At 33.8% G+C, this 16285-nt stretch overlaps 1 protein-coding gene across 4 annotated transcripts; it reads left to right on the forward strand.

The window, feature by feature from the left end:
- On the forward strand, positions 1-12679 carry LOC104883830 (uncharacterized). Of its 4 annotated transcripts, none has more exons than XM_010668391.4 (8): positions 1-157; positions 1587-1840; positions 3801-3937; positions 4786-4882; positions 5734-5787; positions 5863-6279; positions 7335-7672; positions 8292-12679. In XM_010668391.4, exons 2-8 carry the CDS (start codon positions 1678-1680, stop codon positions 8448-8450), a joined length of 1365 nt encoding a protein of 454 aa, XP_010666693.1. In that variant the 5' UTR covers positions 1-157; positions 1587-1677; the 3' UTR covers positions 8451-12679. The 4 variants fall into 4 exon arrangements, with proteins under 4 accessions (XP_010666693.1, XP_010666694.1, XP_010666691.1 ...); XM_010668392.4 differs by having other exon boundaries at positions 5938-6279; XM_010668389.4 differs by having other exon boundaries at positions 5734-6279.
- Positions 12680-16285: the final 3606 nt, after the last annotated feature.

Raw genomic sequence — 16285 nt, forward strand, 5'->3', positions numbered from 1 at the left:
ACATTCTACCGGATATCAAAGATTAAATCGTAACCGTCTATACTAGAAGAAAGTCAGAGACCATCACCTGACTTTGTGACTCCTCTCCTTCTGCTCATTTTTCTAATTCCTATATTCTAGTTTCTAGAGAGAGAAAACCAACCAACAGCCAACCCAGGTAACCCGCTTTCTTTCTCTCTCCTCTTCTATCTTTTTTTTTCTTTTTCACTTCTTATCATTAACAATAATAATAATAATAATAATTATTATTATTAGTATTAGTAGTGTTGTTATTGATTATGCTTAATGATTAGCTGAACTACTTTCGCGAATTCGGTAATTTGTTTGTGTTAATTTCTATGGAGTTGACTAGCGAATGCTTTTATTTTTTTTATGCTTGTTTCGGAGGGTTTGAGGTTTATTATGTTGCTCAATTTTACGATGTTTTGCTTAAAGGATTTACTTTTCTTTAAGTGGTATTAGTTGACGTTGATTGAATTCTTTTGGATTCTCAATTTTTTTATTTTTTGTCATTTTTGTGGTTTTGGGTTTTAGATTTTCATTAATTTCATGTTTATTTTGTGCTGATGTTTGGTCTTTTTTCAGCTGTGTTTTTTTATTCAAGTAATTGGTATTTTTTCTTAGGTCAGAGAAATTAAAGTTAAGTTTGATTTTGCTTCCTTTTTTTTTTGGTTTTGTATTTTTGGGTTGGCTGTACTGAATTTCGCTTGAGTTTTTGTTTTTGTTCAAGTGTTGATCTGAATTGTGATGGTTTCTAGAGGATAAGTTGGTTATTCCGTTTACTCGTGTTTAGGAGGGTTGAAGGGTGTGGTTGAGACGCGTTGTTAATTTTCATGCCTATTGATTTTCAATCTGGTGATGTTTTCCTGAATTGCTAAGTGTAAGTCAAAGCCATCTGTCATCTTTTCTTTTCTAATTCGTTCCTGATGGGAAAATTTGAAGTTCCGGGGACTAGTGGATGTATGAGCTAATAGACTCTCTTTTATGAATTTGTATCATGGTAGGTAGTTCAAATCTAGTAACTTTTTTTTCTTGGGAGTTTTTGTTTACGAATTTAGTGACATTGCTTATCATAGATGGTGCGATTAAACCCATATAAGGCTTGAGAAAATTGAGATATTACCCAATTGCATTGCTTGTAGATAGTTCAACGTGGATATTCGTATACTATTAGTTATCTTTTTTCCATGACACCAAGTTGAAGGACATCTTTTTAGTCATCTTGGGCAGCTTCTCTCTCTCTCTACAGTAATCACAAGTCTCTACTTTGTGTCCTTGATATGTGGTTTTTCAACAACTTCTAGTAGTTTGTGCTGGTTCTTCACCCTTGTACACAAACCCAGAATTGTTGATTTAATGCTTCAGTAAAAACTTAAACATTGTATACACTATGCTTCTGTTATCTTTTTGGGAATTGGTTAACTTTAAAGCTTTTAGCTAGCTTAATAGACCTAAGAAAAAGAAGCTGCCTATGTCATTCAGCTTCTGAAATGTAGTTATAAAGCCCCTTAAACCTCATTATGAGATTATGTACGGCTGACTTGTGGCCATAGTTGCTTATACTTCTGTTAATGGTCTCTTTGCAGTCTGTTGCTGCTGATTGATTCATACACTGGGGTGTTTTGTACCCACTGATGTTACCCAGTAAAGATCATCAAAATTTCAAGCATAGAGCAAATGCCATCACTAAGGATGAAGAAGAAGTCAAGTGTGTGTTGTGTGAAAGAGAAGAATTGTCTCCGTGTTTGTCACAAATCAAGTACAATATCCAAAAGGTCTCATGTCAAGACTTCTCAGTTAGCAGCTGAAGCTGACGCTTTCTGTCAGAACTGCAAGGAAGGTAAGCGTCCCCTAAGTCTGGTTGTGTACAGAGCTTTCTTTATGAGCAGGTAGTCAGGACTTATTGGGAAACCAGTACCCAGAGACTAACCTAACTTTAAGTAAAATATACTACTATATCATACGGTAATCTTTGGCACAAAAGTGTGTACTAAATGGCCACTGTACAGAAAGAGTTCCTATTCTCTTTTCTGAGTATACTTGCATCGTTCTTGATTCTTCTTTAAAATTGTAGCTTTATAGAGCTGGTTTATCCATGCAGCTGAATGACTTTGAGGCTTTTATTTTTCTGTTTTAAAGAGTGAGAGAGGCTATATTTTCCGCTGGAGTGATCTTGTATATCATGGGAAAGTTTAAAATGTTGGGGTGTGTCTTCTATAACTTGTAGTTATATATAACCAATATGTATCTGTGTAACTCATGTAGGAAGTAGAATTGCGCATATTGAAATCTTAGCTTGTGATCCATATACGATATGTGACAGTTTCTTTGTCCTTCGAGCTGAAATATTTACATTCAATTAATGAGCAGCAAGGTTGACTAATGCGTTCTTTTATCAAATTTTTGTGTTCTTTATTCCTGTTTGTAGCAAATGCTCTCATAGCAAAATCTTGCAGCTTTCAGATGTTTAATTTAAATAAAAGATAATGTTGACATCAACATAACCTTAATGCCTTTAAAGAGGTCCCCTGCTCCCAGTCAACGTTTCACTTGTATTAAAGAAAATTCTACTGAACTTAAAGATTCTCTAATTGGATGTAGTAACTTCTGGATTATTTGCATAAGGTAAGATACTTTAAGATTTGGGAAATTCTACATGGTGGCCTCCTACTTTGAGTTTTTCTACTTGGTGGCAAGCTAAAATAAAATTTATACCAAGTGACCTCCTACTTTAACTAATTATAGTTAGTGGCTTTAATCCACTTAAAACCTAACTAACCCAATATTTAAAGTAAATTTACTAACATACCCCATAGTTAATTATAATTTTAAGGGATAAAAATCCTCCCATTCTCCATTAAAACTCACGTCTCCTTTCCTTCTCACGAATTCCTCACGAAGTGAAACAGGTTTGAGGGACATGAAATGATAAGGTATGTTTATAAAAAAAATCTTCTTGTTTAGCTTTGTTGGCAGCATGAGAACTTGCCATACGACCCATATGCATATGCATGTGGTTCATCACAAAGTATCTGAATTGGTAAGATGTTAAGATTGTTGTTTCTTTAGGTGATTGTGATCTTAGAATTGCAGCTGCCATGTCATATTTTGGATTAGATAAACAACAATCAAAGAAAAAAAAAGGGAGATTTGAGGATGAATTAAATTGGGTTGGTCTTAGAATTCGTCAAAATTAATGATAAACAAAGGTTATCTTAAAGAAGAAAAAACTGGGAAAAATTGAGACAGTAAATAGTAATATACTTCTACATTGGGCAGATGTGAAATAGAAATGGGTAGTTATAATTTTTTTCTTTTTTCAGGGAAATTAAAAACCGACAGTTTGTTAGGAATGATGATTGACGATATAAATGAGTAGATATTCACAAATCACACACAAAGAAGATGAAGACATAGAAAAACAACTCTTCAGTACGACTTCAACGACAGTAGCTATATGCTTTTGTAAATAAAAAGAAAGGATCAACCATTAAAGTTTCATGTCTTGTATCAGAATGCTAGTCAATGACTTTCATATGGCAATTGAAATAGCATAATGTGGAAGTTGTGAACTTGTTACTTGGCCATCCAACTTCATGTTTTAATTGATTTTGGTATATGTTTGCTGCACGCAATGTTTGAGCTCTACCTTAGCAGCTTGTTCCTTGTCTTATATGACCATAATCAGAAATTATACGTTTTAGGAAGAAGAAAAGCGTATTTTATCTGCTATGTTCCTTCTAAGCCACTGTCAAAAGTATGCCAAAAAATTCATGATCACTTATTTATCATTCGTGCAGTATCGCCGAGCAGTGAAATAGATATCCAAGAAACTGGAATTGTTGGAGCTACTAACTCTGAGGAGTGGCAAAATGGTGAAGATATCTTCAAGCAGCTAGCCATCTCGTTCAATGATTCTGCAGTGGTTGAGGGAATGGTAAATCATACTCCCTCTGCTTTTTTTTTTTATTTGCTATATTTTGGTTTACACAAGAATTTAGGAGATGTCATTTTCATTCTTTTTTAGTGTACTTTTTGACCCCTTTAGTATTAAATAGGGTGGGAAAAGGGGAAAAAATAGTACTTTTTGGTGGAAAAAGAGGGAAAACAAATATAATACTATTACTTTTTGGTGGGCCAAGTCTCCTAATAAGGAAATGTAGCAAATAAAAAAAAGCAACCATTTTCGGAAAATGTAGCAAATAAATAAAAGCAGAGGGAGTACTTCAAGAATCCACTTTGATACTGATATGTTCCTGCTCGAATTAGTGCAATTATATGTAATTATGCTATAGATGCTGAAGTATATGTAACTGCCTCCATACTACTTTGCTTTGAATTTAAATTTTGACCCTATACATCATTGAGGCATGAAGTATATGTAACTGCCTCCTACTTATTCTTCTTGCTGGTGTTAACATGTAAAAAGAAAAGGGGACTACATGCTTTGTTGTATCATACATATATAATACTTTCATATAAACTTATTAGATTCTGCAATTAATTTTTATGATCTTTAAACTTATTTCAAATTCAGGCTGGATAAATATCCTCAGATCATGAAACTATATGGTTGATTTTAATCAAATCTATGGATCTTGTTGTATGGAGTCTTTTGAGAGAGAAATTTCATATATGTAGAATCTTATTTCATATATGTTTCACTCAATCTGTATTGTTATTATCAGATATGAAAGTGTAATGTGATGTTAAAAGCATTTTCTTCCGTGAGTGTGTTTTTCTTGAAACATTTCTACTCTCTTGAAACTTTGGCCTTGTATGCAGGATTTGCCCCCAGTCTCATCCTCCACAAACTTCGGGACAATATTCTCACCCACCTTCTGTTATGTTCGGGATCTGCCAAACTCTTACACTAATGCAGGTACAGGCACACTCCCACTGTTTATGTTAAATTTTCCTTTACATGATGCAGGCGGTTGACATCATGACATGCTCTTTCCTTTTGCTTCATGCATCCTATCTCTTTCTCTAGACCAGATGTTAATGAATGACAGATTCACCATTGGGAAGCAATATATGACTCAGTTAGTTAGAAATATTTGTGCACATTGTTAAGACCTTATAGAACATCTAACTATAATAGCACTACTGCTGCAAAACCATCTCACTGGAAAGGAAATTTGGACCAGTAAAAGCATCAATTCTATGTTTGGATAGAAAGATTGAAGGGAAAGGGAGGGATCTATTTTCCCTTATATAAGACATAGGTGATGGGAAGGAAAAGAAATTGGAGGGATCCACTTCCCTCTCAGTTTGATAAATCACACCTATCCCTTATCGGAAAAGAAAAATGGAGACCTTACCCTTTCCCTCCCCTCCCCTCACCCCCCTTTTTCTTCCTTCTTTTCCCCTCTCCATCTCCCTCCTCAAATGCAACCATACACAATGTAAAGGAAGCTGAATGACTAGGTAAACGTTTCTGCAGGCTATCATGGCTTACATGTGTCTGTATCTCTATACCATGAATCTGTTTATACTCAGTACCATCAAACTGTTTATGCAATACCATCAAACTGTTTATACTCTATACAACCATATACATGTTTCTACCTCTATCGTGGCTCAAAGAAGAGTATATAATTGTTAATTGTACTTCAGTCATCTAAGAAGGTGTATTCTTTCACAATGAGGTGACCTTTGTATACTTATGTTCGCATTCAATTCTATAATATATGCTTGCTAAATGTTCAAGATCTTCTCTTCTTTGCTCAGGACTCAATATTCATCCAGATCCATTTCATTTCAACATGGCAGCTGAAAGTGATGGTAATAGTGGAAGTTCATCTGACTATCAAACTTGCACCATATCAGATTTCTACATTTCAGACATGGTTCTTGCAGGTTCTATGTTTGATGGCACTTTTATATGTGATGATATTGCTGAGAAACTCAGAATACCTGCACATGATGCTGCAGAGTCAAACATCTTCTTTGATGGTACTGAACGACACATGACTTTGCCCTTCCTTGACGAATCTTTGGAATTGAGCGAAATAATTCATTCGCGACCATCTGAAGAAGCAAGGGTGGATTCTGATAATTCAAGCTTCTTGTTAGCTATTCATCAGATACGTCCTGGTGAACAAGAAGCAGATCGTCCATCTTGTGATGAATCAGATGAGGCACAATATTTTGATCCACACTCATTCATTAGAAACTTGCCTGACCTATCAGAAATCATACCCAGTAATCGACCAACTATTTTGCCAAAGGAATCACGAGAAAGGAAGCCCATTACTTTGGTACTTGATTTAGACGGTGAGCATCTGAGTTGCCAAAATTTTGTTGTTCATACATAGTACATAAATTTCTTCTATCTTAGTTTTTATTCATTGTTTGATGAGCTACACGTGGTTATATGCATGGAAATGAGCGGAACTTGATTTTTGGGCACTGCAAGATGACATGATTACATATATATTCATTGCTGAATCTTATATATATTTGTATTGGAAAATTGTCTAAATGATGCAAACTTTACCAATATGTGCAAAATAACACATTCTGAGCAACTCCTAATTGTACAAAAAAATATAAGCGTCACTGTCGAATATTCTGGGAATATTTTTCTTTTTTGATGCAAAATATTATGGGAATATGATGCTGGAGAATTGTTTTTACCAAATATTTTAAAAAATAAAATTTATAAAAAATCCGAAGCTTAAAATTATTAAAATTTTGAAAGAGAAATAATTTTGCAATTTTAATTTATAAAAAAAATGTAATTTGATCTATATAATACAATATAATGTTCAATCTGAAGAATTAAGTAAGAATTTTAACCAAAAAAATGCTTTAATTAGAATACACAAATATAATATAATCTGGTAGAATGTAACATTTGTTATCATATTAACTTTTAAAATTCAAAATTTAAATTTATAATATTTTTTAAAGCCACTTACAAAAATTTAACGCGAATTTTTGTCAAATCCTTTTTTTTTTTTTGAAATAGTCTTTCTTCTCTTAATTTTTAAGATAGTAGATTTTCTAATATTGTCTAGAATATTTCATTGTATGTGATCCCTACACTATTTTGCAGATTTAGGGGGTAGAGTTCATGTTGTTTTGAGCAAAGTCTGTATTTTACCACATATCGATCATAATTCATATTATATTTAGTTAATTTATTTACTTATTTATTTATTTAAGTAATATAAATAAGGATATAAGACTTCCCAGATCGACTACATGTGTGTTAGGCTGTTAGCACATCCCTTTTAGTTGAGGGTATTTTAATCCTTAAATATAATGTTTCTAACCTTGATATCTTACTTCTGTACATTGTTAACAATGCCTTCCGTTTGTTGCAGAAACCCTTGTCCATAGTACATTGGAACATTGTGAGGATGCAGATTTTACCTTTACAGTTTTCTTCAGTATGAAAGAGCATACTGTATATGTTAAAGAAAGGCCTCACCTCCGGACTTTCATGAAGAAAGTTGCAGAGATGTTTGAAATTGTTGTATTTACTGCTAGTCAAAGCATTTATGCAGAACAACTTTTAGACATACTGGATCCTGATGGGAAGCATATCTCTGGTCGAGCTTACCGGGAATCATGTATTTTTTCTGATGGCAGTTATACGAAAGACTTGACAGTGTTAGGTCTTGATCTTGCTAAGGTTCTGATAGTAGATAACTCCCCTCAGGTACTTCATGGACCACCTTTTCCACTATGTTTTGTTGTGTGACATCATATTCTATAGCTATACCCCTTCTTTCCTGCAATAACTTCTACTCCTGCTCCTGCTGTTGTTACTGTCTGTTTTTTTTTTTTTAATCTCAAAAGACTTAAATCTTAAAGTCAAAATAGTTACATTCCGCATGGTGATAATTTAGCTGGAATTATCACACCTGCTTCTATGAGTCTGACCCGTCTTTCTGTATTAATTTCTGCGATTTCTGCTGTTTCTTCTGTTTCTTCTGTGTCCAAATTCTAAATGTGAATTACTTCTGCATGTTGAGAATGTAGTTGGAAAATACTCCTTTTTCAAAAAAAAAAAAAAAAATCTGGGGGGGGGGGGGGGAGGGCTAATCCTGTGTACAGAATGCTCTCATTGAGTTATCTATGGCCTGGAATTCACGTAGCTTCTAATTTTTTGCTAAGTTAGGCATGAACTTTCACTTTAATTCAAAAACATGGAACTTGGAACATTATTGGGTTTTTTTTTTTCAACGCTGAAGTTTGAGAAACCAAGAACCTGGTAAGTAGCATGATCATAACCAAATATTGTGTATGTTTTGACACCATCTCTATTGTGCTGTCAGGTGTTCAGGTTACAAGTCAATAATGGGATTCCAATAAAGAGCTGGTTTGATGACCCATCAGATAATGAGCTAATGTCATTGATTCCATTCCTGGAGACCTTAGCTAATGTTGATGATGTGCGCCCTCTTATTGCAAAGAGATTCGGTAACAAGGAATAAAAAGCCCCTTGTTCTCTCTTCTTATCTAGACTTCACCTCTGATTAACTCTCTCATCACCCCCATTTTTGCAAAAGCAAGCAACCAGTCAAATGCTCCATTCTCATTAATCTTTCTTGCTATAATTTACGTAAGATAATTAGATTCTCTGCTTGAGGTAGGTTTTCTGTCTGTCTTGTTTCTCTTCTTCTCCTGGCTAACAACTCGAGTGTTATATGATTGTTTTCCAAGGTAGTTCGAGGAACATCTTTAATTATTTTTCTTGTACAGATAAAGATGCTATTATTTTGCTTGAATTTGTATATATGATTTGGCAGTATTCTCAGCATTTTCTAAACCATTAGAAATTAATGATAGACATGCTTAAAGAAGAGTTTGTTTTGTGTTTTTTTGGTTAAGGTTGGAAATTGGAATATAGCAACAAATATGCATATTGTTTTAATTCAACAGAATTGTTATGCAATAGTGATTATTTACAGAGATTGCAATAAAAAAAATATTGTAGTAGAGTTTGCTAGGTATAAAGTTGAAAGGTGCTTCCTTCCACTTAGCTTCACTATGCATGGGGTTTTCTTATTCCCAATACATCCCCATCCTCCTTGTCCACCCAAAAAAGGGAAGTTAAAGGAAAAACAGAACGGAAATAGAGAGAGTGAATTGAAGGCAAGAAAAGAGAAGAACATGTTGAAAGCACAAAAATGAAGGGAAGATAATCAAATAATGGTGATGCATTGGGTGCAAGGTCAACAGAAGTAAAAAGTATATAACATGCAGCTCCCTGCACCACAAAAAAGGAGAAAAGAAAAGAAAAGAAAAAAAAAGTGATGAGAAGAAAAGGAAAGAAAAAGAAAGAAAAACGGAGTGGGAAAATTCAAAAAGAGTTGGGGGAATAACATTTTGATTGTAGTGATGTGCCTGTAAATTTTCTGTTTTCAAGTTCCCTTTTACTCTGATTATTTATGAGTAAACATTTCTTTTGTGAGATTCTTCCTTAATTACCCTCCTCCCTAGGAAGAGGGGGGGGGGGTGGTGGAAAACGATGAATTGTTAGAAGCCTCTTTTATCATTTTGTAACTGTGAGTGAAGTTGTTGAATGTCTACCTCTTAAGTAATTAGTCGTTACATTTAGATGAATTGTATCTACACGGATATCAACCAACCTGCAAGTAAATGGCATGTGGAGATGAGGATGAACCTATGACTGAAAATACAGATTTTTACATAACACTGTAAGAGCATCCATTAGAATGTTTCCTTGAATTAAATATTAGCACGCCTGGAAAGTAGAAGACATTCTAAGAAATCATGAATTAACGAAATAAAACCTTTATGAATCTTTGATTTGATAAGCACTTCGTAGAACAATAAGTGCACACATAACTTTGTCTCTAGAAGTAGCTTCCTGTCAGAATCGTGCATCATTGAAAGATGAAGCATGATCTTGAGAGAATTTTTATGTTCCATAATTCGAAGTACATGGCTTAGATTGACTGGTTTATGGTAAAGTATTACCAGAGTAGGATTAGACTCGTGTCATCAAGTTTTCTGACTTCCTCTCTAGCTTGATTGCAAAAGTAGGAAGTCTTCTTAAGTAGTAGATTTCTACGCCTTAAAAGGAGGCCAGAGTCATGTTTATTTAACTTATTTACAGAAGTTGTGAGGATGGTAATTCTTCTCCGGTCAGGCCATGATATCTTAGCAAGGATCACCTTATGCTTTCAACCTGTGGTTTTTCTAGAGGTGGTTCTCAGAGGCCTAAGGTGTGGCAGCCGTTTATAGCACTCCATTTCCTTTAGATAGTCAACAGGTGACTCTTATTTATAGAACTTGGTCCCTCGTGGAGATTGAAGATGTGCTCCTGTATGATTGTGCTTCTAATATTGCTCAAATTTACATGTCTAAGGCCTTAAATGCAGTGTTTGAGCCAAGTCTTTCAGATCTGTTGTCCTTAATTGTGTGCTAAGAAACATGTGTTGGTATGTGAAGCCTCAATCCTTGCTAGAGTAATTAATAATTTTTTTCAGAGAAAATGTGGGGGTACCACTTGAAAATGAACGGGGACAATGATGTATGGTTGATGCCTTTTCCTAAGAGCTTTGTCAGTACCGCTTTCCAGGTTGTACAAGAACTTAAGAAGTTTAACCTGTGGGCCCTGTGGTACAGAATGTCTCTGGGATTGTAGAGAAAAACAAGTTGTACCAGTTACTGATGTTCTGTACATATACAGATATTGCAAGTCCTTTTGTGTTGTATACATGGTTTTTGGTCTTTTTCCTCCGGAATGCTGACTTCATGCTTCCCCTATGTGTGTATCCTGTATTGTCTTTCTTATATATAGGATCTATCTTTCCAGGGCCAATTGGCCTGTGCAGTTATAGCCTATATTACTAAGACTAGGGTACTCGTGTCGGACACGGGTACATGTCCAAATGTACGACTCACATGTTTGTTAAAAAACATCCATGATTAGGCCCAAAACAAAGTAAATATCCATATGCATGTTGGACTGTTGAGGATTCAACATGAGTACTTGAGGTGAGATGAAGAATTATAGTGGCATAGGTTCTAGGTATATTGACGAACTAGTAAGTTTACAAGTTTAGCCTTTCTAAGAAAATTAGGGCCGGAGATAAAACTGAACTTGATTAACATCATGCCATTTTACAAGTTGAAGATCCTGAGAGTAAATTGGTTAGCCCTTGTGCTTATCGATCTTTCTGTGCTTGCTTGCCTGGCTTTAGAAAAATGGATATATGGTCTCTATAAAACCTAATTCTACTTATCAATTCCAGAACTGCTTGCATCTGCGTCACTTTTGTCAGTTTTCATCCTTTTTGTTCTTGCAATTAAGCCTATTTATCTTCCTTGAGAAAATACTTTGAATGTTCTGGCTGTGATGATTAGGTTCAGTGAAGTAAAAGTTGGCCTGTCCATGAAAGCTTGATGGTTGAAGTTGTAGTCTCTGTCTATGCATAAAGCCATGAAGATATATAATATATTACTTCAGGGGTTCTGAAGGAGAGGAAGGTCTGTAAGAGAAAATTTAAGTATGTTTCCGGAGATTAGCTACATGTTTTGATTTATTCTGTTAGGATTAAGCTTTGGCATGGCATGTTATGTGGTTCTTCTCATATTGAGTATACAGCAACACCGAGCCAGGCTTGGCATGGGTTAGTTTCTGCTGAGTCGTAATTAATTTGTCAGTCACGTATACTCTACAATGTCACTTCTCAAGTGAAGAGTTTCTGACCTCTGAGGTGGGATATGGGAGATTACTTGTAAACACCTGCAGACTGATCAAACTGAACTTGGTATTTATATATTACCACATAATAAAGTTCTGGTGAGGCGGTGACATCAAGGTACAGTTTTGTTACTTTAGGCCTCTGGTGGCACAAATGTTGTATCACAGTTCCCAGATTCCTTACTTTCCCGAGCTCTCTATAACTGTATTCGCTTAATTAAGAACCTGGTGGTAGAGAGGCAATGGTGCTCTTCCTCAATTTTGCTTAATGTGAGAGAGCATCTCGTAAAGGACAATTATGAGTTTTTTTTTTTCTGTTGAAGAAGCTTTAAAGTTCCAGGAAACAACTGTAATCTCTGTTTATTGCAGTCCATTCGCAGAAGAGGTAGAGTACACGGATGATGTGAATATTACTAGATTGTATGAGCTTTTCTTGGGTGATTTATATGTATAGTTATAAGTCCATGCTTCTAATCAAACTGCTCTTACTTAGGTTGTCATATAGTTATGAAGAGACTGACATCTTTGCTGGTCTTCTTTTCTTGCTGAAGATTCACGAGACAGACCTATTCTTAGTATCAGAAGTCAGTTGATGTTCTCTGTAATACGCAAATATTATAATTTGTATACAGTTTACTAGATTGCATGCCTTATTGCAGGTAATATAAAGATCTTAATGGACTGGCTGCTTATGCAGATAGTAATAGGTACGCCAAGTTCATTTCCCGTTATTCTGCTAACTGGTAATAATGCTGATGCCTCTTAGCATTTTGTTTCATTTCCCTACTCGTCCAGTTTGCTTTACTTTTGTTGTAACCTTGCACTGTAAGCAGCAAGTGCCATATTCCAGTGAGAGGACCCCGAGGCGCATTTTCTTTTCTCAATCTTTTTTCATTCTTGCAATTCCCATTTTGTGGCTAAATTGTCTGTGGCCACTGTAACATAACAACTAGTAATTTTCATTTATTGGGTGATTTTTGATTAGTATTTCAGTGATTCTAATGGTAAGATAAAGACAGATACTGATTTTACCATGTTTTTGATTGTGGAGAATGGGTATGTTTCCCTATCAGCTTTCTATGTTGCCATTGTTGGTCAGTGGCTGTTGTTTCATTTCGTTAGATAAACGTTTAGCCGCTTGAAGTTGAATGCGGATCATTTGTCACAGAATAGTTCTCGTCTTGCCGGCTCACCCACTTGCATTGATTTTTTTTTTTTTTGGTTGCCCACCCGGTTCACCGGAGCTTTGCTCCGACTACATCCGAGTCCGACCCGGGTCGCACACCTGGCTTTGGTGGGTGAGTCTCCCAACAAGAGTTTCTGCATACGGTGAGGCTCGAACTCGAGACCTCCCTTAAGCGACATCAAGCTGCTTACCACTTGAGCCAACTCTTGTTGGTCACTTGCATTGATTGCTTACTTAGTTTTAGTCTTTTAGATTAATGATATGCCAAAATTAAAAGGAAGACACAATTGGCCTTTAGTGGGACATGGTAAACTAAAATTATGGTAGACTTCAATGAAGACTAAACCACTATTTCATAGAATTCCATATTCCTTAATTTTTTTTTTTTCATATCTTTACTTCATATTTTTATTTTCTCAAGTTAGAATTCCTTATTAGTTGTCTAATCATTAATATATATATATATAAGTGAGTTCATATGAGAATGCATACTTATATGAGAAATGAGAATGAATTTTACACGCTATAACTCTTATGAATAAGTGATATAATTCTAATGAAAAAGTGATGTAACTCCAAAACCAAAATATTTGGAAAAAAAAATTCAAAAAAAATAATTTTTTTTGAATTCAAAATTTTTTAGAGGGATATAACTCTAATGAATAAGAGTTGTAACTCTAAACCAATCGTATGGTTGAGATTTATTCTCATTTCTCATGCAAGGAGCATTTTCATGTGATCATGCCTCTATATATATATATATATATATATTATATATATATATTATATATTATATATATATAATATATTATATATATATATATATAAAGGAACTTTTCGGAAGCATAGGGAGTTTCTCAAGATTTCGAGCTCATAGAGCGCGACAGGTAGGATTGTCATGTTATTAATTTATATTTTTACTTTTTACAAAAACAGAGTTTTATTTAGATTTATATACATATATGAAATTTTAGATAAGCGAAAATTAGAGTTTTGTTTTGAATCAACAACCTAATTTATCAAATTAGTTAAATTTTGTATAACTTTTGCTACGTAATTCAGAATATTACGGTTTTTATATTGTTGGAAAGCACTCAAAATATGTTTCGAAATAAGATCCATTTACAATATAGTTCGATAACTTATGAAATGCAGAGCGTTATGTCGGATTGTCATGTCATGCATTTTAATTTTTAGCTTCTAAAAAAATAGAATTCTACATGGATTTAAATACTCCTTCATTTTTTTTTACTTGCAACACTTTTTTTCCCATGAACTCCAATGCAAAATCTGGATAGGAGAGAGGTAGAGAGGAAAAAGAGAGGGCCTCATGTGATTGGAAAGAGATAGAGAGAAAGGAAAAGCAAAAGTAGAAAGTGTTGCAAGTAATTAATTATTTTCCTTTTAGGAAAGTGTTAAAAGTAAAAAAAAAAAAAAAACAAAACAGAGAAAGTACATACAATGAGTTTGGTTTTGAATGAAAAACCTAAATTATTATATTATGTAATTTGTATATGTTTTGAATCAATAACCTAATTTATCAAATTAGGTAAATTTTGTATAACTTTTGCTACATAATTCATAATATTATGATTTTTATTGCTGTCGGAGAGCACTCGAAATATGCTTCGAAATAAGATTCATTTACAATATAGTTCGATAACTTATGAAATGGTGAACGCCACATCGGATTGTCATGTCATGCATTTTTATTTTTAGCTTTTAAAAAAAATAGAATTCTATATGGATTTAAATACATATATTGAGTTGTTGATAAGGGAAAATTAGCATTTGGTTTTGAATAAACAACCTAAATTATTATATTATGTAAATTGTATATAACTTTTGCTACGTAATTCGAAATAATATAATTTTTTTATCATTGGATTGTGCTTGAAATATGCTTCCAAATAACATTCATTAACAATATAGTCCTACAACTTATGAAATAAAGAGCGCCATGTATGTTGTCATATCATTCATTTTTATTTTAAATAATTTTAAAAAGTAGAGTTCTACATATACATAAAAGGAGTTTTGGATTGAGAGAAATTAGTGTTTTCTTTTGAACATATAACCTAAACTATTATATTATGTAATTAAATATAACTTTTGCTACCTAATTTCAAATATTATAATTCTTTTACCATTGGAGAGTCTTTGTAATATGTTACAAAATAAAATCCATTTACAATATATAGTTTTACAACTCATGAAGATATATTTATTTAGATGAATGGTAAGACATTATTTAGTCTTTTTTTAGATAAATATAATAATTACAATAAGTATAGTAAACTATATATATGTGCGATTGTAGCTTTGATTATAGGTTCGATTTACAGGATCAAATATCTACACAAATATATTAAAAGGCGTGCGTAACAACGTCGATGCGCCACGTGGCACCCTCCTCCTGCCACCAGAATTTTGCCACGTTGTCTGTTAACCAACAAAGTCAAGTGGTGATCATTTAAAAAATAAATATGCTGAAGGCTCGGCTCAAACCCCTGACCTTATGTAAGGGTTTTCAAAGAATCACCATCTCATCTAACATCACTTAGTGATCCATGTTTCCACAAAATTACAAATATGTGTTGTAATTAGTTAATATTATTAAACATATCCCTTGCATCCTTAAAAATAAATAAATTTGCATGTTCATTAAAATTAATTATGTATGCATGCTACCATTTGAAGAGCAGTGTTGACCACTATAGTACTACCCATAGGGAGTTTTAGTTCATGTAATCTATGAACAATAAAACATTTTGGAAATTGCGTAGTATAGGGGTTGATCTCGAGACCTCAAGTACATATATTAAAGTCTTAACCACTAGGCTAAGTTGTATTTATTGTTATTATCATAAAGTATTATATTAATAAATGAATTTTTTTTCTTACCCGGGACATAGCCCGGGCCTAATAACTAATATTATCTTCAAAACTAGTGACAAATACTGCAAAACATGCTTGGAGTATAAGTGATCAATATGATCATTTACCTCAAAATTTAGAATATACAATTCAACTATCTTCGTGTTACAGGTTGAACAATGTCAAATGACATAATAGATAGATTAAAGTATGATTCAAGACCACTTGGTTGAGTAATATTTATACGAATAAGAATGATTCACCACTATGGCGTCAAAAAATAGGGAAATTTCAATTTGGTGCTCATGTAAAATTGATATCACAAATCTGTGTTCGCATAGATTCAGTTTAGTTCTTCAATCTTTGGAAGTTTAAGCTGCTGGAATTTTCAACTACTTTACGGAAGTAGCTGAAAAACCCAATTACTTGTAGGTCGCTAGGATTTTCAGCTGTTATGTCAAAGTACCTAATTAAATTGGATGTGCACAATCCTTTTTCTCGTGATGATACAGAATAGATAGTATACATGA

This window comes from Beta vulgaris, chromosome 8 (genome assembly GCF_026745355.1).
Source record: "Beta vulgaris subsp. vulgaris cultivar EL10 chromosome 8, EL10.2, whole genome shotgun sequence".
Classification (NCBI taxonomy): domain Eukaryota; kingdom Viridiplantae; phylum Streptophyta; class Magnoliopsida; order Caryophyllales; family Amaranthaceae; genus Beta; species Beta vulgaris.

What these genes read in the sequence shown, in the direction of transcription:
- LOC104883830 (XM_010668389.4), top strand. Translation starts at nt 1,678, where the DNA reads ATGCCATCACTAAGGATGAAGAAGAAGTCAAGTGTGTGTTGTGTGAAA. An exon ending in CTGTCAGAACTGCAAGGAAG is followed by an intron (nt 1,841 to 3,800) that starts GTAAGCGTCCCC and finishes TCATTCGTGCAG; the next exon opens with TATCGCCGAGCAGTGAAATA. An exon ending in CTGCAGTGGTTGAGGGAATG is followed by an intron (nt 3,938 to 4,785) that starts GTAAATCATACT and finishes CCTTGTATGCAG; the next exon opens with GATTTGCCCCCAGTCTCATC.